At 37.6% G+C, this 23,311-nt stretch overlaps 1 protein-coding gene across 50 annotated transcripts in view; it reads left to right on the top strand.

The window, feature by feature from the left end:
- Positions 1-23,311, top strand: part of MBNL1 (muscleblind like splicing regulator 1) — a 178,431-nt gene that overhangs the window by 145,299 nt on the left and 9,821 nt on the right. For 11 of the 50 annotated variants that reach the window (XM_087872585.1, XM_087872586.1, XM_087872605.1 and 8 more), the window contains 4 exons: positions 2,915-3,115; positions 14,796-15,053; positions 19,118-19,271; positions 22,538-22,573. In XM_087872585.1, coding sequence (XP_087728711.1) covers positions 2,915-3,115; positions 14,796-15,053; positions 19,118-19,271; positions 22,538-22,573 — 649 coding nt within the window. Of the gene's footprint in view, positions 1-2,715; positions 2,782-2,914; positions 3,116-14,795; positions 15,054-17,631; positions 17,686-19,117; positions 19,272-22,537; positions 22,574-23,311 lie in introns of all 50 variants that reach the window. The other 39 variants (XM_034439208.3, XM_087872588.1, XM_087872595.1 and 36 more) reach the window with 7 other exon arrangements.

The following is a 23,311-nucleotide window of genomic DNA, read 5'->3' as shown; positions in this document are numbered from 1 at the left end:
AAAAAAAAACCCTAATGAAGAAGTATGCAAAACTAACCAGAGAAAAATAGACCAGAAAATTCCCAATCAAAGACATTGAGGGCTAAGTTACAACTTACAGCTAGTTCTCAACTTATAAATATTCATTTAGCAACTGAAGATAAAAGGTACTGGAAACAGTTACAAGGAATACTTGTACTTACAAGCATTGCAGCCTCTCTATGGTCATGTGATCAAAATTCATTGGCATTTGGCATGTATTTAGGATGGTTGCAGCATCCCAGGGTGATATGATCACCTATTGTAACCTTCCTATCTGGCTTCCAACAATCAAAGTCAATGGAGAAAGCAAAGTAAAATTGGGTGTGACTCACTTAACAATTGCCTTATTTAACAGTGAAAATTTTGGTCCCAATTGACATAAGTTGAGTTCTACCTGAAGTTTAAATTCTTAGAAAAAAAGCTTGTTACTTCAAGAATAAAGGTTAGAAGTTTGCCTTTCTGTTCACTCTATCTTTTTAACTATAGAGCAGCCTTGTTGAACCTGGTTCTCTCCAGATGCATTTAAATTCCAATGCCACAATCCTAAAGAACTAGGTGGGATTTTTGGAAACAAAGATCTAATGCATCTAGAGAACAGCAGATCACTTACGTCTGTTGAGATTATCAGTCATCCAGGTCATAGTTGTCTCATTTTCAAAAAGCAACTGGATCAAAACCAGTGAAGCTTCTTGGGTGAGAAGTGAAATGTCTTCTTTCTCTGGGGAAAAACAGTCCAGCTGCCTTTTGAAAAAGCATCTATGAGACACCAGATCACTTGAACTAGAGTAAGTATAAAGTGAATAGGGAGCCTACCATGCTGGCCAGAGCTTTCTAAGACTTGTGATAGATTTGGAATGCAGAATGCTTTGGAAGCTAAATCTTATCCCCTGACTTTATAAATCATCCGGAACATTTGAGCTATTTTTACCTTGTGTTATGTGTGTTTGAAACTTGTAACCCACTTTGATAATTTCACTTTGATGTAAAAGTGGAGTATAAATCAAAACAATAAAGTACTTCTAATTCGTACATTAGATTATCCAGTCTGTGTAGCAAAGAGACTAGGAAAAAAAAATTTCCTTCCTAGTCTCTTTGCTACACAGACTGGATAATCTAATGAACGAATTAGAAGTACTATAATTTCACTTTGCTATGCTCTCTCTGTCTTTAAAATTAATCTGAACAGTAGTCGTGGACTCAATGTATACAGGCTACAGCAACTTCATACGGTTTTACTTTGCAACACTGATAGTAAAATACAATTAAAAACTGTCATCATTATGAGGTTTCATAAAAATAATACTATAAATAGTTTTTATAAAAGAAAAGACCTTTTGAGAGGTGCCATTTTAATGTATATGTATCTTACAATGTAATTGCTCTGTGAAAAGAATAAAAATGTTGTTCTTTTATAATTGCTGTAAGAATTATATTGGTACAATATGAACGGTCCCTGCCCAGTTTCATCAATTGGCTACTAATTAGTTTATCTAAAAGCTTAACAAGAAACGAGTGTTGTCTTTATCTCCTGCAGTTGAGGCTGAAGTAATTAATGTCATATATAAAAATTATCATGCCTTTTTTCTTGTGAAAGCCTTCAGTTTGATAGGGGGAAAAGGGAAAAATGCAAGAAAGTCTTATAGATGAAATGTTGCGTTCTTGTTTTAAAGTACTAAGAGTTCAAATGATGTGTGTACAGGTAGTCCTCACGTAGCAACCATTAGAAGTTATGATGAATCCCACAAAGGTACTTATGATCTGATTCTAGAGTTTTGGTAGCACGCATGCACGCACACACAAAGTCACATGACCACATTTTGAATACTTAGCAACCAGCTCATCTTTATGGCCAGTTGCAGCATCCCACAGTCATGTGACATGGTTTACTGTAGGTTTTCTTGCAGGAAACTGGCTGAAAAGGCCAGTTGCCAGCAAAAATGCCCATAACAATGCATTGACTTGTTTAATGAATGCAGTGTTCACTTTATGGCCATGGTGTTTGCTTAACCACCACCGCAAAAAAGGCTGTAAAACCAGGCTGATCACATGGGTGCCTTGATTTAGGACCATCATGACTTAATGACAGAAATTCCAGGCTCTGTAAATGTTTTGTGTTTTTTCTTGTACTGTTATCCTAGCTTGTCACATTTCTATTTGATAAAGTCAAAACATTAGGCAGCATCTTCTCTAACTGGGCATTTACTGATTGGAAAGTGTGGGCTGCCAAGGAGACTTGAGAGGGAGAAAAAGAACTCTTAACAGCAACAAGTGTAGTACCCTCGTAACATTTTCAAAAATAAAGCTGAAAAGCATCACCAAAATAAATTCAAATAAAATGCTGAAACACTTTAAGAATAAGGTAGAAAGACAAAGAACAAAACAAACCACATTTTCACAGCAGAAAAGAACTTGAGAATTTGAATTGAAAATTTTAAGATAGCTTCAGGACAAACATTACAACTCTAGCAGCAGGAATCATACATATTGTAGTTTATTCCAAAGGAAGGCCAAGCATATAGATCCTGAGTTTTTCTGTTCCTTGGGATGAGTTCCTCTTAAGATGCCTTTGCCAGTGGAAGGAGGCACCCTTCTGATTGCCCCTTACCCCACCCGTTCTTGCATACCTACTGTGGAAACATGACTTGATTGTCCAGAACAGGGGTAGTGTGCAAACTTTATCTCCTTCCCTTACAGTTCCTGGGATCAGTTGCTGGCTCAAATGCCTTCCTTGAACAGGAAGCTTCTTCCATTTATGAGAGGGTCAGTTAACACCATTGTCTGCATGCATAAATGTTGCATTATTTCAAAATAATTTAATGTAGAAAGCTTTTTTGGACTACCATTTACATTTGACTGTCTTGCGCTCTCTCTCTCTCTCTTTCTCTTTTACCAGCCAATGTTTTCAGTTGCACCAAGCCTAGCCACCAACGCTTCAACAGCCTTTAACCCCTATTTGGGGCCAGTTTCTCCTGGCTTGGTCCCAGCAGAGATCTTGCCAACAGCACCAATGCTGGTTGCAGGGAATCCTGGTGTGCCAGTTCCTGCTGCTGCAGCAGCAGCAGCACAGAAGCTAATGCGGACGGACAGATTGGAGGTAGGAAATAATTTGCCTCCCAGTTATGGTTGTTTTGATCAGCCAGGTATGGCTCATTGATTCTGTAAATGTAATCCTACTTGGGATATTTTATGGAAGGAAGTGCTATTCAGAGAAAAGCCTTTGCCCATCAGCAGTATAATAATGTGATTATAATGTATCGGGCTAATTCTCGAAAAGGAACTAATGGATTTCAAACCCCACCAATTTCCGTACTTACCAAAACAATGCTATTTCTAACAAGAACAACATTAAAAGCTATAGATCTTCATCAGCAATAAACTAGGACTGGATTCACACAACGTGCTTAATTGGTTTATTGAATTAAACCATCTTCTGTGTTTACACAATACTTTCAATTACAAGCGAAGTGAACAACCTGGCTTCAAATACGATGACTCACAAAAAATAATAGTAATAAGCAGTGGTGAAATCCAAATTCTTTTACTACCGGTTCTGTGGGCGTGGCTTGGTGGGCATGGTATAGCTTGGTGGGTATGGCAGGGGAAGGATACTCCAAATGTCCATTCCCACCCCAGTCCAGGGGAAGGATACTGCAAAATCTCCATTCCCACCCCACTTCGGGGCCAGCCAGAGGTGGTATTTGCCAGTTCTCCGAACTACTCAAAATTTCTACTACTGGTTCTCCAGAACCTGTCAGAACCTGCTGGATTTCACCCCTGGTAATAAGGTTAAAACTCAACTCAGCATGTGGTGCAGACACCAGGTCTTTAACTTGCCCAGTAGAGCATGTTGTCTTGGGTATGGCATAGGACTGGACTCCAATGCAGAGCTGAGTATGTTTTAAGTCTTTGCATATGCAAAGTAGATAGGCCAGTGGCCTATATAGTATGCTGGGTGGCTCGTATAAATTATTTTTTTCCAGCTTTTTTCCCCCCTGTGGTTTTCATGTTAGAGAAGGGTAAAAAACCTCAAACACAAAAACCATTCTTTAACCATCCCCACCCCCACTAATTATATTGATTTAAAGTTGACTACTGCATTTTTTGGAGTATAAGACCCACCGGAGTATAAGAGACACCTACCTTTTTTGGTGAGGAAAAGAAGAAAAAGAAATCTCTCTCTTCTGCACAATTTTGCCTCGTTGCTGCAAACAGCCTGCTTTACTTTTATTTTCGTTTTCAGCATAGCTTGATTAGCACAAGGAAAAAAAAATCTGCTCCAGCAATTTACCTCTTTGCAGCAAGCAGCAGAGCCCTGCACAAAACAGCTGAGAGCAAATCAGCTGAGAGTCAGGAGGCCGATCCAATCAACTTGTGCTAATTAGGCTGTGCTGAAACTGAAAGGAGCTGTTTTTTCTTGCTGTTTGCTTGCAAGGAGGTAACTGCTGCAAGGCAGAGGCCAAAGGGTGGGGGCCAGTGGGTGAGCAGGGCTACATTGGGTGTATAAGACACACCTAAATTTTCACTCCCTTTTAGGGTGGGAAAAAATGTGTCTTATACTCCGAAAAATATGGTATTTTGTTGCCAAATTCCAGCAGACTCTTCTCACAGAGCTGAGGGGCTACAGAAGCACAAGAAGGTCATTGGTTACCCATCCTTTCATGATGTCGCTTATCTTAACATTTTTGTCTCTTGGCAAATTTATAGGCAATTAATGAACTTCATTCAAATCCCAGCCAGTTTTTTAACAGCCCACAAAGTGCATAACTGCAGTTAGATCTTTAAAATCTTATATCAAATGATGAATGATTGTGGCATATCTTTCTTTTAGAGGAAGAAGAAGATTGCAGGTAGTCCTCAACTTAAAACCATTCATTTAGCTACCGTTCAACGTTACAAAGGCACTGAAAAAAATGGCTTATGACCAGAGGTGGATTTTTGTGCAGTTTATTTTATGTGTAGTTGGATGTTGGAAGTTTCAGATTTGGTCCATGTGGGTGGGTTTTCAGGATACTTGGTTTTGCATACAATGCAGTGGTGAGGATGTCAGGAATGGCAGTTTGTTCTCTTTTCACTGTCTCTGGTAAATTTCATCCCTAATCTCGTGGAATTAAAGTTTTGAAGAGTGATTTCAATTTGAGTTTATTTTAGAATGACAAAGATGTCACTGGCACATTTGAATTCCCATTGTTATAGATCATCTTCTTTTATGCCATCTGTATATCTTAGTCATAGTGGATATGCTCCTTTGCCAGGAATAGTTTTCAACTAAGAGATTTTGATGGGCCTTTTCAGCATCTTATCACATTTTAGTAAAGCCATCTCTCAACCAGTTTTCAGCTGCAGCTTGGACAATGAAGTCTTCCTTATGCTAGTCCACACTCTGTCTGATTTGTCTGTTAAACACAGACAGGAGGAAGCATAATGCTTAGTCATTCTGCTTATTCTTTCTACAATCCAGAGAGTATTGGAAAGAAATTATATTAAAGGGGTCAGAACTCTGTAAACCAGCTTAATAATAACTGAAATAGAACAGGATTTATTTTGGTGTGGACTGGAGGAATAAATCATCAAGGAGTTTGAAAATGAGATGGATCTGACCAGAAGCTGTAGAAAAATAAAATCACCAGCTCATCCTTACAAGAGAGGCATTTGGACTATGGCTTCACTTAGAGACTTCTTTGTTTAACAACCAGACTGCCAATCCCAATTATTGGCACTAAGTGAGGACTTCCTGTATTATTAACAGTTTGGAAAGTCTAAGAAAGCCATCACAGCTAACATGAGCTATTGGCAGGAGCCACGTTGATATTATGTGCATCACATTTCCATCGCACTAGTAATATGAATTATGTGATATAAATACAAGCTAAAATATCTGATTTACATTACATGATGAATCTATGATATATGGTTATCACATATCACCTGCAGATGCCCTGCAAAGAGCCATCTTGTTAAATTCATATTTTGTACTTGCTTTTATGATTTAATCAAAAGCTTTAAATTTTACTGATGATGTTGCTCTATGTAGCTGTATGTGGAGGGGGGGGAGGGAGGGGAAAGCCAGCTTCAAGTTCCCTGAATCTCCTATCCTGAATTAAGGGATTACAGGGTCATAAAAAGGGAGTTTTTACAAGGAAGGTAAACAACAATTCTTATTTAAAAATAACAGCCATCAAAATCTGATTTGACAAATATATTTGCATTACAAAGCTTTCCGTTTCTAGAAAATTCTTGTAAGACTTCTAATATAACACCCTAGCACTTGTAAATTGTAAAGGGAAATTTCTTAGTAGCATGAGAAAAAAAATCATTATTTTATGTTTGTGACCTATATGAGAAACTATGAGTGATACAAGTGAGAAACTAACAGAATCCATCTTTTTTACACCTTTGGCTAGAGGGGTGGGGGAACTGGGCTGTTTTATACCAGGTGGGATTATTTAACAATTGACCCAATGCAGTGCTTGTTTTTACAGTATTTTCAACCCACAAATTAACCTCCAATTCAGATCATTTTACAGTTATTCTGGCAATATATAATTACATTATCTGGGAAGATTCATCTTTCAGAAAACTAAAAAACATCTACTTCTTTCTTTGTCTGCATGTGCATCATTTCCTGACAACTGCCTGGACAAGTTCCTGCAATTTTCTTGGCAAGATGTTGTTTGCCATTACCTTGTCCCTACAGCTGAGAGAGATTAGATGGTCCAAAGTCATCCAGCTGGCTTTGAAAGTCAGAGCTAGATCTCCTGGTTTCTATCCTAGGACTTAACCACTATACCAAATTGGCTCTTACTCTATTCTTTAGAATCTCCATAATTCTATCTCCATAATTCTAAGAAAGAATATTGTCAATCCTTCCTGATAATTACTAATTCCTCCCCATTGACCAGAGGATCAGAATAGATGTGACTCCAGTACTATAATGCATAAGTATGTAGGAAGTGTATTTTGTGCTGCACATGAGTTCTATACTGGAGTAGCTTCCTTTTTAAGGCATTTCGGTTGTTTTTCCTTACCCCTTTTTCTTTGAGAACTAGATCCACAAAGCAGGTCAACTGAATGACTTCAAGTGTTCCCATTAAATAACTTATTGAGTGGAGTTAGTTTAAAATTTTATATAACTGAACCTGCTTGGATGAAATTTCACTGACCAGTTAAACATGCTAATTTCCTTGGTAATGATTCCTACTGATTATTCATTCCCCCACAGATCATTTGAAGTTACGGTGACACTGAATTAAGGGACAATCAATTCCAAAAGTTTATTTATTTATTAAACAAATTTAAGCCTCACATACAGTGACTCTAGTCAGTGTACAACATTAAAAGTCCACAGTTAAAAATCCACAATAATCCACAGCCCAGCCCCTACCCCACAACAGCAACAGTTGTAATTGTAAAGGTCATCTGGGATGGCAGAGTGCAGGATAGTAGGTACCTCAGAGTACAGGGTGACAAGAGCACTTGCAGGGGGACTCAGCTAAATTTTGGCTGAGATTTCCTGGGACTCTGTGGCTTTGCGCCACGCTGCTTGAGTGACTGGAGATTTGCGCTGAACTGCAACTCAGGGCTATCTCATAGCTCCAGAGTTGTCATATGCCAGGAAGCCCCTGAGCCTCTGCATAGCAAGCAGCACCAGAGCTGTGTAATTCAGGGCCTCTTGCCACCCCACTAGGCATGGTGCAAGGCAGATAAAAAGGATAGACAGGAGATAGGGAGAAGCAGTTGAAGAGAAGCAGTCCCTTACCAAGGCTTAGAATATCTTGGATCAGGGTAGATCTTTTGCTAATAACTGATGGAATTAATTTACTAGCAGTAGCGGGGAATATGTTAGGTGCAAAGAACTAGGAACATCTGTTAAATTCAAAGCACAGAAGAGTTTGTTATTGCTCTCTCTAACACAAAAATCTAGTTAGCTAATGGTCAAAGCTAAACTGGCACTAGATAAGGGTCAACGGAATTCACAGCGGACTGAACTTGGGTCTTGGAATGCATTGATTCCAAACTGATGATACATTTAACCCTGCTTTCCAGCTCAGCTTGTACTTCTACAGAATTCCAGAATTACCCTGCTAAGTGAAGCAGACATTTGACATGCTTTATGACCACATCACTTAGCCTCAGAAAGAAATTACTATTACTATGATAATAATTTCTGGTCCCAATTACCATAATAATTTGAGGACTATCTGTATATCAACATCTATACTTAGAGAAAATAATATTCTAATAATTATAGAATACTGAATTGTTTTTTATAAGACTTTGGCCATACACACCCAGGTTAAGAACAGGTTCAGAGGGCAGGTTCAGGGGAGGAATACCCATTTGTAAACATTTTCCCCGGGGTTGACATTTGCAAGCAGCACTTGGAAGAGTTGTAACCATAAGTTGGGCCTGTGGAGTGTCTGCAACATTGATTAGTAATTGGAAGAAAGCACAGCAAGGAGGATGCAAAGAGACAGGAATGACTGAAAGGGCTTTTCTTTTTCAGGGCTAATTGGGCAATTTTCGATCTGCTGTTATTTGTTTTGCTGAGTCTGGGGGACTTGTCTCTGGAATGGGACTCTTGCTCTGCTGTGTGTTAAGTAGGGAAATGGAACACGGTAGTTCTGCTGATTTTTTTCACAGTTCTCAAAGGAACAGTCCTGCCAACCAATCAGTGAACCAAGAATTTTTTTTTCCTCCATCTAGGGCATTATTTGCAACTTTTTTTGGAAGCTGGAGCTGCTGCTTTAGACAGGCAGTCCCCATTCTTCACAACAATTATTTTGATAATGAATCAGCTCTGCCTGTTCAACCATCGTAACATCTTTCCCCACTATAAATAGGCAGTAGCTCTTTGTGTGGGACTTGGTCAGTCTCTCCCATCCAACTACAGATATCTTATTGCTAACATTTACATAGCATTCTTAAATTTGCTGATTTCTTTTCAGTCTCTATTCACAACCCTCCTGTAAAGCAGATTATTATTATCCTGGACACTGGTGAGAAATAAATCAAAATAATTTTATTTTCATCAAGAAGTTCTACCCTGAGATATAGTTATAAAGTACATTATTCATTCCTGTTCAAGAATATTTCCATTTAAATTTCCTAAATGGCAACATCAAGGCAATCGTGGCTAATCCCAGGAACTAAGTAGCATGAGGCGAGTGGGCTGAACAAATCTGGGAATATAAATTATGCAAGGTGAATTGGGAAGTTAAGAAATATCCTAGAATTGGCAGGAGTAGGACATAGCTGTAACCCTTACCCTATAACAGCTGGGCTTGAGGATGTCTATCTTTAAAAATGACTTCATTTAAGACCTTAGTCTGCATTCTGGATGGATTCAGATTCTGGTTCTCAGAATTCCAAGATAAAATTATCTTACCCTGAGTTTTTGTTTTTGTTTTTAATTTGATTTATATGCCGCCCTTCTCCGGAGACTCAGGGCGGCTTACAATGCGTTAAGCAATAGCCTTCATACTTTTGTATATTTATACAAAGACAGCTTATTGCCTCCACAAACTCGGTCCTCAATTTACCTACCTTAGAAAGGATGGAAGGCTGAGTCAACCTTGAGCCTGGTGAGATTCGAACTTACAGTAATTGCAGACAGCTGGTGTTAATCACAGTGCTATCAGTCTGCTGAGCCACCAGCAGTTAAGCATTGATTCATCTATCCTGGTGTTATTAGAAGTGGCTGGTGATAATAGACATAGTGCAACAAGCAATGGAATGTTTTAATTACAATTGAATAAGCTGTTTTTCTCTAGTTCATGTAAATGCTGAATTATAATTACAAAGCTTAGTTTACAAGAACTGAATTCACAGGATACACTAAATCCAAGTCAAACAAATCACTTAGCACAATGTGTGAGATCAGACAATGGTTAGCATTGTCTTGTCACGGAACTATAGCATTCTATCTTTAGAGTGTCCTGAGGGTACCAGTTCTAGAAGGCTGATTGATGCAATTGAATTGTGTTCTCTATTAGTAGTATGAATTCTGTGCACCTTCACGCTATTTGTCTTTTAAATAACCAGTGAGATAACCCTATAGAGCCACAAATCAATCCAGATAAGGAACTTTAAAATAGTTAAGATCAGTCTTTCTTTCCTTCCTTCCTTCCTTCCTTCCTTCCTTCCTTCCTTCCTTCCTTCCTTCCTTCCTTCCTTCCTTCCTTCTTTCTTTCTTTCTTTCTTTCTTTCTTTCTTTCTTTCTTTCGCATTATAGTATTGAGAATGGGCTGAAGTTGTATAAAAATTTATTAAAGTTAAACTGGTCTGTCAGTGCATGGATAGGAAACTTTTTTAGAACTATATGAACAAACAAGGATTGAAATAAATAAAGCAACTTTCGTAAACTATTTCTGCAGTTGACCAGCTAAAGAAACTATTTATCCCTGTAAAAATGCTACAGGTGTTAACAAAGACTTGACATGTTCATAGTACCCTCTGACTTGATGAACCAGTCATATTGGTTTGATTCATAGATTGCTTTAAGTTATAAAATCATGCTTTACAAACTACAATGGCAGGTTCATACTAAATGCTGAAACAAAAGTTGTTTCAGGAATGCATCTCAGACTAATCCTACCAACACAGCAGACATAACCACTGTAACAAAAGTCTAACAAAAATGCTACTTTATTGATTGGTTGTCTTCTCCAAACAAGTATCTAAATGTTTTAATTTTGCCAGAAGAGGAATTAGTTGTCCATTTCACTGTAAGGAAGTGTCTTCAGTAGACATTAAGGAAAGCCCCTTCCCAAATGGAAAAATTGCATTTCCAGTATTTTTATAGCGTGTCCAAGTCCATAAAAGTATGGGTAGCTTACAATTTTAGAAGCAAATAACAATAATAACATAGACAATACACTTTGGAAATTAAGGACATACCAAATAGATTTAAAATAAACTATAGAGGACTTCTTAACTTATCCCAAGGCCTGGGAGAATATCCTAATTTTCAAGACCTTTCACAACATCATGGTGGGAACCATACAGCTCACCAGAGTGAGTTGTTCCAGAGGGTAGGTGCTGCAACAGAGAAGGCAGGCTTCCTACTTTCCAAAAGATTAATATTGCTTAATCAAATGTCAGAGATTATTAGAGATAGGCAGTCCTTCAACTAGTAAGATCTTATGCCATCATGGGCTCTGTGGTGATCACCACTATTGTGACTTTACCTGGAAGCCAACCTACTGTGATCTGCCCATTACTGCCCATTCTGTTCCATGCTGAACAAGCAGTAGCTTCCAGATGGTCTTCAAGGACAGTTCTTTGTATTACATTCCAATTGTCCATTCTTGAAGTGACTAGAGCATGAGTGACCATCGGAGAACCTTCTGATACAGGTACAGGTGTAATTGGCATACTAGATGAATATATGCAAAGGCCTTCTTGGCTACAGCTGCCCCATGCTCTTCAATGAAGAGTGTCCAGAAGATCCTTAGATTATACACTGCCTTAAATGGAGAATTTGACTCCCATACACGATTACAGATGGACAGTCCCCACCTTTGGAGGGCCCAAATATTCACAGTCATTGATGTAGAAGGGTCAAGTGTTGGAGCCTCGAGGCTACAGATGTGGCCAATCTCTCACCTCCTGTCAACCAGCCACAGGAGAACAATTGTAACCCATTGCCCAGTACACCAGTCCTCATAGCAGATCCTCGCAATATCAAAATCCTCTTAAATCAAGGAGCACCGTCATACTGTTTCCATTCTATGTTCACCAAACATCGTTGGCAAGTGTGATCCATGCTATTTGCATTTTGTGCCCTGATGTGAAATGGGTCTGGATTTCCTCTATGATCTGGAAAGCAAAATTGGGAGAGTAGATACATACCGTCCATAATTATTGTCTCTGGCAATCATTTTTGAGAAGTACTCGTACTACTGCCTCTTTTAAGTTCAGAGAAAGTACTTCCTCCCTCAGATGTCGACACTACCCCTTGGATCCAAACATAACTTACCTGCCAAGTAGCTTTAACAACCCAGAAATGACATGAATCTAAGAAAATTGCGGCTATCTCACAATCTGTCCATTTTCTTGTTACTTGTAAAACTACTCTGTTTCCCCTAAAATAAGACCTCCCCTGATAATAAGCCTAATCAGGTTTTTGAGCACATGCACTAAAATAAGCCCTCCTGAAAATATTTAAACGCATGCGCAGTCGGTCCCCGCCATTTCCTCTGGCTTCCTCCATGTGCCCCAAAATAATAATACCTCCCCGAAAATAAGGCCAAGCGCTTATTTTGGGGTTCAAAAAAAATATAACACAGGTCTTATTTTCGAGGAAACACGGTAATGTTAGCCTTACTGAGAAATCAATTGGTCCGGCCTAACCAATGGGACTAACATTAGATTTGCTAGTCTGATTGTGTTTTACTTCCTTCTCCTTCTTATAGTCGAATTCACTGAATTATGCCCCAATGTTATTTGGTTGTTTTGGATTTGGAAAATATTTTACCCCCATTCTCTTGGTGGGGGGATCTTAGGCATCTCTGTGAAGGTCATCTTCCTGACTTTAGAGACACAGGACCCATGGTCAGATACCCTTCCATCTTCAGCAATCAATGTGAATTTTAGACTGGTAATTATCAGTTGACACACTGCATTTCACTGTGCTGCCTGAAAGGCAATCTAGGGAGAATCTGCCATCCCAGGCAATTTTCAAGAAGCCCTGTTTCATAAATAAAGCTGGATGGGAAATCAGTATGTCCTTTTCTATTTTTTCCCCTTCCTTTCAATCAGGTCTGCTTTTTGGACACTGTCTAAATAAGTCCCTGCAATTTCTTTGGCAAGGTTTTTCCAGAGAGTTTTCCCGGTTTTTAACTGATGATTGTCTTTCTTCTCAATGCATATTATAAGACACTTAGAACATAGGCTGCAGATTAGACTATTTGCTGATTACTAGAAGTATACCTGGCTTTTCAATTAAAGTGATTCTTTCTTACCACTCAGTATCAGTATTTAAATCGCTCTGTCTTAAGGCCTAATTGGGACCATTTTGGTATAATGATTAAGGCCCCATCTGAAACTGGAAGACTCTAAATTCTAATCCAGATTTAGGCATAAATCTAGCTGGATAACCTTGGGCCAATCCAGTTACTTTCTCTGAGCCCTAGGAAGGTGGCAAAGGCGAACCACTTCTGAAAAACCTTGTCAAGAAAACTGTAGGGACTGGCCATGCATTTTCTGAGAATTGGATGCAATTAAACTCAGAATGGGAAAAAAAGGCCTAATTGCTTTGGGAAATTGATACTTGCTTAACTTTCATTTAGTATGATTCACAATAAAGTCTGAAATAATTGCAAGAGAATGATGTTCACATTACATTATTTTCTTTGGTTCACTTTCAAATTTTTACTATAGCCCTTTCTGCAGGTTAAATTACAGTTTTAATCTTAATAATGGGGGGGACTATTAATGTTGGAAAAAAACCCACTATGAATGTAAAATGTATTTTAAAAGAAAATTGAAGAGCAAGATAAAAAAATTACATATACCTGTGCCCCCTCTTGTGTCAAAATTGTGAATAGCAGAGATAATAAATGCAGCTAGTGTCTTACGTAGCTAATAGTACTCAGAAAATGCTGTGCCAAAATATATACTTTAATTTCTTTGAAGGGTTGCTTTGTTTTTTAAAAGATAAGTCTGTTTTCTACCTTATTTTCACTATGCATAGAAATTCTTTGGAATTTCTCTTAGAGATGATTTTGAACATATTATTGAAGGTGGTAGAGAGACCATTCCTAATGTTGTTATATTCTGCTATACATATTTCCCACAGCCTGAAGCTTCATGATATGTTAATTGAAATATGGGACTAACATAGGCTATATATTAAAGGGCACATTACCCAATGTGGCATAATGTTTAAGATGTTGGATTTGGAATAGGAAAACCTAAGTTCAAGTCCATTCTTCACCATGGAAACACACTCAATTTAACACACACTTTGATTTAATTATTGTTTCTCTGCCCAATCTACCTCATAGGGTTCCCATTGCCATTGAGAGGCCAAAATGAAGCAAAGCTTTGTAGGGACTTTGAGGAAAGATGGGAATAAAACTAGCAAACAAATAACTCAATAAATAAATAGATAAATAGAAAGAGATTCAGTTTGGTCCAGAGGTTGAAGCACCAGACTAGAAACCAGAAGATTATGAATTCTAATTCAGCCATGAATTAGCCATGAAAGCTAGCCATGAAAGATGACTTTGGCCCAATCACTCTCTCTCAGCCTAGTTCACCTCACAGGGTTATTGTTGTTCTGAGGAAAATTGGTGGAAGAAGGAGTATGAGATAATGTTCACTGCCTTATGTTGTTTACAAAAAAATAAAGGTGGGATATTAAATAAATAAATGACAATGACATAACCAAAATATTATCCATTAAAACCATGAAGAACAGATGATCTTTTATTACATAGAATGCAGGTGAATTTCTCAGCTGTTGCCTGAAATAACCACAAAAAAATGCAAAAATTCAACTCATTTGAATCCTTTAAGTAGTCTGATTGAATTGGAAATATTTTGCTTTTAAATTTGGGAAGCTTACATACAAATTTGAGTTACATACATAAGCCAAACTATCAGAATGAGAAGCTGAGCCAGGCATAAAAAGGCAAAGATATCTTCTCAAGGTAAAACAAAACTGAATGGTTGAGGATTATTTATCCGTTGTTCCCAAATAACTTTCAACTTGTTGGGTTTAGTTTCTTTCCTGATGTAATTTTACTTGCATTTTTTCCTGCTGCCTGTAGGTATGTCGAGAGTATCAGCGTGGCAACTGTAACAGAGGAGAAAATGATTGCCGGTTTGCTCACCCTGCTGACAGCGCAATGATTGATACCAACGACAATACTGTTACTGTCTGTATGGATTACATCAAAGGGAGATGTTCAAGGGAAAAGTGCAAATATTTTCACCCTCCAGCCCATCTGCAAGCTAAGATCAAAGCTGCCCAGTACCAGGTCAATCAAGCAGCAGCTGCTCAGGCAGCAGCTACTGCAGCAGCCATGGTAAGTCCAGAAAAAAAATCAAATATATCTGTCTCATTGTCAGCCGCTGAGCACTGTTAATGAATTGAACCTCCTTACTAAAGATAGGATGGTTTGGGTATCCCATTCCACTTCAGTAAGCTGACAAGCATGTGATGCCAAATCTGCTCTTACATAGTGTCAGATTCTACTAAAAAATGTAGTCAGTTTGTCTATGTGTATATCGTGCACAGATGTACATGCAAGATGTACATATTAGCTTTGTGCTGATACTACATAGTGAGAAGCAGTCATTTATTATGGGTCACCTGTACATTGATATTATTGATACGCATGCATATAAACCCTGACTGGCAAGTTTTTACATCATCTGCTACATAAGAATTACACAAGGAGCTGATGCATTCTTCAGTAGATCCCATGATCTGTCATTTTCTGTGCTCCATTTCCATTTGCAAAGGACTATGTCATCAAAGAGATGCAAATTTTTGTATAATTGATCAGATGCGGTCTTACTTGTCCTTCCGTTTTCTTTGGAAGGGATTTCCCCCCTCCTAGAATTCATTTTGTGCATTCATTTGCACAGAGTCGCCTTGGGATGAGATTGGCAGCAAACAAATTCAATAAACAAATGAATTTGCTTAGTTAACAGCTTAAATTACATTTAGCTAGCAGCAATTCAAAATAAGTGTTTAATGATACCAAATCTGGCTACAGTTTGCAAACGTCTTTCAGGGATCCTCTTATTCTTTTCTGTCTGTACATAAAGTTAAGGTTTCTTATGTATAAGGTGATTTGCAGCGACACATATCCAATACTTACACATAGCACACAAAAACCTCACTCTCTTGTTCCATACAGGAGGACACAGTGTTAGTGATCTAGTTCATTGAAATTGAACACTAAGGATACATCCTGACAAACATATCTAAGTTCATTTGTGCAAACATTTTCGTCCGCATTTAGCAGTCTCAGTTTAAAGGCAAATAATTTTTTTCCTCTTCATTGGGAAAGAAAATGTTGGTAGAATTCTCACGTGGGGTATTCTTGCACTTACTTAGTTTTGAGGTGGCCATGGAATATGTGTGAATATCTGCCTTTCAGTGCAGTCATATGTTGGCAATGTACAGTTTATCTGGCATCTGACCCAGGTAAAATCCCAAAGACAGACATGACAGAAGTCGTTCCCTGAGGCATTTTCAGACCCAAGAAATATGAGGAACCTGGGAGACTATAGATCATTATAAAAATATTTAAAAGGAAGACAAATAGTACTTTTCCACCACTTCGCAATAGTAAAGCAAAGTCAAAAATACCTAGAGAAGAATTTCCAAAGAAATTCTGAAATTTCTTGAAAGTACAATGGAAAAAGAGGAAATTTTAGAAAGTGGAAAATGGATTACTACTCTGTATTATGTGCAATAACTTTAATAAACATAATTGAATGAGGTGGAGTGGGGGAAAATAATTTATTGAAGTATTGAACATTTCTAGCAATGTGACTATAAAATAACTTGAATAAAATCATGCATATTGTGCTTCTCTGAATTCAGCTATCATAAATAATAACTGTATTATTATACTATTATAATACTATAATTATTGTAATACTATTACTGGAATTTTGATTGTGACATGGATCAGCACAATCACATCACTGGGCGAAATTAGACAATGAACCAGTGTGTCTAAACTGTGTTTTCTGGTAGGGGATAAAAGAAAACCCTATTTAACTGGGTCTACTTTTATTCTTTAGATCAAAGATGTCAAACTTGTGGTGTCACGTTGTTGTCACATGATGTATCATGACTTTTTCCCTTTCGCTAAACCAGGGGTGGATGTGGCCAATATGTGACGTATTCAGCTTGCGGGCCGCGGGTTTGACACCCCTGCTTTAGATGATTGTTAACGTTAGGTGACAGCTCCTAGTTTCTAGCTCTTAGCCAGCTTTGGCTGATAGAAAACGGCAACTGGGTTAGTATTTGGATGGCACATTGCTAAGAAATTATAGGACTATAGGCTAAAATTGAAAAAATATCTGAGGAGAGGTCTACTTCTAAATTCTCGTGAGGCAAATGATATGGATATATCCATGAAGTAACCAGAACTCATACCCAGCTTGAAGAAACTGCTTTTATTTTAACATTTATCCTATATTTCTTTTTACATAATTATATGATTTGACCATTAAATATTCCCATGAAAGATTGTGGTGCAATATTGGCAATGCAGAAAGGAACAACTGGAGAGAGACCTTTTTCTGTGTTTATGAAGATTAGCACAAAAATACAGAAAGGAGACTCTTTCTCACTCTTACTCCTTCTTTCAACCTCCCCTTCCCCATTAGAGTACCTTGTTTGTACTTAACTACCTAGAGGTGTATCCTCACAATAACAACTCAATAGTGCCTTTATTGTGCATGCTTAGTCTTGTTATTCGTTGTATATGGCATTCCGATGATTTGTTTTTTATTTGTTTTTTTCTCACCTACCCAAAATGCACTGCTGCCCCCATGATGCACCTCTGCTTGCTGTTTATGTTAATGCGCTTGAACCCCACTGGCCCATTGCCATCATGTGCTCGCTGCCTGCTAATTAAGACTCAGTCGGCTGTCAAATCACTGAAGCGACCCCTCGAGGCAACCTTTGACCTGGTACTATGACCTTTCACCTTTTAGCTTGGCATGTAGCTTTACTGTAGATACAAATTAATTTTTTTAATTAAATTCTTAAGTAATTTTTTCCTGTTATAAAGTAATGTGAGCTCAAATTAAAACTGAGTGTGGCTTCCTTGTTGAGTTTATTGGGGAAGGTGATGGAAAGAATGTTTATTTGCCATCCCATCCTGAACCCTCCTGAAGACGAAGGATTCTGCATTCAGTTTAATAACCTTGTAGACATTTCTAAATCAAGGAAGATGGGTGTTTTTTTTTTTAAGGGATTTTTTTTTTAAAAAAATGTGTAAAATATATATGATCTATATATTTGTATCTGTTTGGTTGGCATGGCTTAACAATATTCTTATGTAGATTTAACATTTGTAATGCAAGTGCCAGCATGATTTGGTACTTCGTTTTGTTTTGTTTTTGCATGTGTAGACAGACTTTGGGGATATGGGAGTAAAGTTTAATATTATATTAATCTTTGTTTCATTCACTCTATTAAAATTTCTCTTTAACATGGCTTTTACTTATCAATCCTCATGGAGCTAGCAGTGCAGCCTTTTTTTTTTCCCCCTCCCTGGTATTCCTGCTTCTTTACTAAAACCTGAACCTTTTTTATAGTGAAAAAGTGCTAGTTTACTGTTCCCGAGCACTTACAGTGCCATATTGAAAGGGCAGTAATAAAACTTTCTTGCAAAGCTTCGGCCTTGCTCTTCCTTTGAATTGTAAAGTCTGCTCTGCTGCTTGCTTGCTCAAGGATGTAAAAAAAAAAGAAAAGATGGTGGTGCTCAATTACTGTATTTTATACTGACTGTTCTATTTCTTCTCTCTTTCTCTCTCTCTCTCCATACTCCACCTTTTTCTTTCTCTTTCCCTATTCCTCTTTCTTTCATCCTTTCTTTCTTTCTTTCTCATTTTTATTCTTTCTTTTTCTCTTTTTCCCTATTCTTCCTTCCATCTTTCTTTTTTTTTTCTTTCTCATTTTTATTATTTCTTTCTCTTTCTTTTTCCCTATTCTTGCTTTCTTCCTTCCTTCCTTCTTTCTCTTTCCCTATTCCTCTTTCTTTTCTTTCTTTCCTTCCTTCCTTCCTTCTTTTTTCTTTCTTTCTCATTTTTATTCTTTCTCTTCCCTATTCTTCCTTCCTTCCTTCCTTCCTTTTTCTTTTTCTTTCTCATTTTTATTCTTTCTTTTTCTTTCTTTTTCTTTTTCTCTCATTTCTTTCTTTCCCCTTCTCATTTTTATTTTTTCTCCTTCTTACTTGCTTTCTTCTTTCTATTTCTTTCTCTCCTTCCTCTCTCTTTCTCTCTCTCTCTCTTTCTTTCTTTTCCCCATTTTTATTCCCTTTTACTTTCTTCCTTCCTTCTTTTCTTCTTTCCTTCTCTTTCTTCTTAACTGGGCTATCTTATCCTCATCTATCAATAGGGGATTCCTCAAGCTGTACTCCCCCCATTACCAAAGAGGCCTGCGCTTGAAAAAACCAATGGTGCCACTGCAGTCTTTAATACTGGTATTTTCCAATACCAGCAAGCTCTTGCAAACATGCAGTTGCAACAGCATACAGCCTTCCTCCCACCAGGTACGTGGCATTTCCCATATCCTTTGAAAAAGACCCAAATGAGCTCACTAGAATAATTTCCCAGGGGTTAGCTAGGTTCAACATCTAAGGCTTTTCATTGTTAAGTATGATAAATAGAAGGCATGGGAAGGGTAACATACACGGATGCCCAAAAAGACAATCTTGCTGCTAAACTGCAAATTCTGCATATGTTTTCTTGGAAGCAAGGTGTTGGGTGCTTTTCAGCATAATCTGAAAATCTGCATCTCTGAAGTGTGCAATCATGTTTCAAAACAGCATTTGAAATCTTTTTCTCTCTTCTCTAATCCTTCATTTTACACCTCTTACGTTGTTTTATATATACATATATATTTAACTGATGTAAGACCCCTTTGCTCAAGTGAGTTTAACATGCATAGCGCGGTGAGAATAGTATTTTTCCATATGCTGAATTGTGCTAGAAAAATACTTAGTTATGAAATATTGTTATTTTATTATTTATTTTTCTTTACTGACTATGATTCCAACTTTTGTCTTCAACTAAAATGCAAGATAAGGTTTGGAATAATAAATTAGTTTTACGTCTTTTGAAACCAGGGTAACCATTGTAGTGATGGCCTTTCATTTTTCAGTGACTAATCAACAAAGGGGTCCTACACAAATATCTTTTTCATTCCTGCAAGTTAAAGCACAACAGATTTTCATTGCTACCTTATGTTCATTTGCTAAACATTCTATGCAAAAGTGTGTGTTGGTTTCAAACATGAAGAAGGAGGATGACTGAAATTTAAAACTGAAAATATATTAGTTTTGTAGTTTGAACATGATGGTCAACTAAATATCTTTATATTCCTGCATGGGTACCATAATTAGATGTATGGATTATGAATAATAATAACAATAATAACAAAAGTAGCAATAAGAAAAAACAGTGACATCGCCGTCCCAAGAATTAAATGAATTAATGCATATTATTTGAATTTTAAAAAATAATTACTTAATTTAATTAACACTTTGAATATCATGACTCAATTCAGTCTAGCAACACTGTTACTTACTTAAATGTTAGATAACTAGGTAAGGTTATATCAGTTGACAATGTTCAAATAGTCATCATAGCCATAATTTTTAATATCTATTTCACTGAATTTTCTTATGTGTATAAGAATCCTAGAGGGACTGGAGGGAATCTACAAAAAATAGATAGCATTTTATCTAATTGATTGTATTTTCAGGATTTTTTTTTTAATATGACTGCTTTCAGATGTGTTAGGAGTACAACATGAGCATTCATGAGCTCTGAAAATTCTGGGAATTAAATCCTAATATATCAGGGAACAATCAGAGTGGGGGAAAATTAGCTAATGCTTTGATCGGGTATTTCCTTGCAATAACAGGAGTCATTTAAGTATACTAAAATAGTTGATTTCCAAGTGAAGCAGCTTCAAACTATGTTTACTTAGTTATTAGATTTATGAATTTCTAGATTGCCTAACTCCAAAATGATTCTGGGTAGCTTCACAAGTAAGAACCATTGTCAAAAGACAACATAACAACTACCTCATTGCTCACAAATCAAAGAGCCCTGTCCAAGCACTCTGACCCAAAGCCTGGAGGAATAAAAACAACAAATTTTTAAAGTTCATGAAGCAGGGAAGGTGGCAGCCATGTGAATCTCCATGGGGATGCTGTTCTGAATAATAGATGTTGTGACAGATGAAGCCTTCTTCCTGAGTCCTGTTAGATGCTTAGCTGATGGCACTCAAAGCAAAGCAGAACACACAGGATAGGCCAAAGCTAAAGGAGCCATACAATCCTACATTGCTGCCCCTAGACCATTAAAGGTAATCAGCACTTTAATTTGCTCTCAGAATGCAGCTGGAAAACATTGCATTTCACATAGCGAGGATAATACATGGAAATAGCAAACTGCTTCATTGTGGACCAAATATAGCTTCTGAGTGGTCTTCAAGAGCAACATCTCGAGAGTGTTACAGTAGAGGTGATCTGAGAGATAACCAAGCCATGAATGACTGTAAGGAAAATTGATGTCAGCCTTAGTAGGTAGACCAGAGTGGAAACACAACCAGATGAGCTTATTCTACTCTATTATAAAGCTACATTAACAGAATTTTGCAAGTCTGGAAATACAAGCCTGAGAAACAAGGAAGGTTCTCTTGCCCTACCCACTATCCAGCTGCTGCCTCTTATCTGACTGTTCCCTTGGTAACATTTCTTGATCCAGTCTCCCAAGGTCTTTCACACGCATAGCATTACAAAAGAAGACCTCTTAAGCTTGGCACACACATTGAACATGTTGCATGTAATTAGCGTCCTGGCCATAGCTGCTCAGCAGGACCTGGGAGTTCAGGAAATTTCCAGATAGTATACCAGCCTCAAATGGGCCATTACAACCCCATTCAGGATCAAAGGTGAAAAGTTCCCTAGAACTGGAATGAGAAACCGTCTTCCTGCATAATCACTTAATCTTTCTAGAGTTAAATCTGAGACTATTCCTTTTCATTCAGACCCCAACAATTCTGGGAACAAGATTTTGATAGCTGTTAGTTGTCTAGGAAACAAGATACACAACTCTTACCATTAACATACTGAGGATACGTGTCCCTGAACTGTCTCAGTTAGACATTACACAGGAGGGGTGAAAACACCTGCTGTGTAAACCTTCAGTAAACCCTGAGACGCCCTACAAATCAGACCCTAACATTCATTCATATAATGCTAAGTTATGGCTTAGTGTTATGTATTAACCACCTTCAAACACAGTAACAGCAATATATCTAGATTTACCCAGCCTCCGCCTGAAGCTTAAACATCTGCCAGTTAGAAAGCAAAGCTTAATGTGGCACTAGCACAGTGTTGCTTCTTTCTGCATTAGTCAACATTAGTCATGAATTAGCATATTAAAAAGTACCTGTAAATCAAACTTAATATAAAACAATATATGAGTAAATGTCAAAATTGGACAACTGAAACCTCTCCTTATGTTGTTAGAGCTTACTTTTAACTTAGTAGTTCATTTTAATAAAAATACCAACACACAGTTCAGTCTGCTTTCTCCTTGCCCTGCTCATGTAAGTCTAGTTCTAATTACCACCACCTTGCTGTTTGATTTGATTGTGCTATTGGTTACATGCCACTGTTTTCCCATAATAACCAATTTTTCCTTCTTTGTTCAAATGAGATTTTCCTAATTACACGTGTGATGGGTTGTTTTAATTCTTTTCCCTTTGCAAATCCACCTTCCTGTTGCAATGCATGATGGGCAGGCTCAATATTGTGCATGACACCCGCTACAAGTGTTGGTAGGTGCCAGCTTTGTTTCTTGATTATCTTAAACCTGTTTAGCAGCTCACAGACTTTCAAAATCCACTGCTAGGTTTTAACTTAGAGTTACTGTGCAAAATCATTTTTCTTCCCTTGCACTAACACTTGTCAATTAAATGCATTTGCTTTTTTTAATTGACACAATTTACCTAGAAGCCATTTATTTCCTACCATTATCAAGTTGTTCTATGCCCCATTTTCCCTGTCCCTTTTTATCAGTTCTGGTGGATTTTGACTGGACTTTGAGTTCCAGTGTTTTAGAAAATTATTTTGTGTTTAAAACAGAAAAGGCCAGTTACACATTTTATGCAAGAAATGCAGAATTAGAGTTTTATTTCAGCATATCCTAATAATATCAGAAGTTAAAATGGGAGGGATTGGGAATATGGTTATCCTAAGATTTTCAAACTATTAATGAGAGTGCTATTTGTAGTTTCTTGAGTCTAAAATGAAATAGTTAAACTTTTATTGTATTGACTTTGGTAATTCAGTGGTAATAAGCATTTTTCCCTTCCCTTTTCTCCTTTCCTTTTGTCTTTTACCTTTATCCCCATCCCGCTCTCTGGAATGTTGCCCCGCTTTGCGCTGTGGTTGCATGTCCTTTTCGCTGGTGGCGGTATCTCGCCCCATGGCTATTCTGCTAATATAAATACCATACTTGACCATTTTACCACCTCTTGCCATGGTTTCCCATACTGCTACACTCTTCTGTATGT

This window comes from Pantherophis guttatus, chromosome 6 (assembly GCF_059756535.1).
Source record: "Pantherophis guttatus breed Tessera chromosome 6, ASM5975653v1, whole genome shotgun sequence".
Classification (NCBI taxonomy): Eukaryota; Metazoa; Chordata; class Lepidosauria; order Squamata; family Colubridae; genus Pantherophis; species Pantherophis guttatus.
The sequence above is the reverse complement of the archived record's forward strand: the minus strand, read 5'-3'. Positions and strand labels throughout refer to the sequence as shown.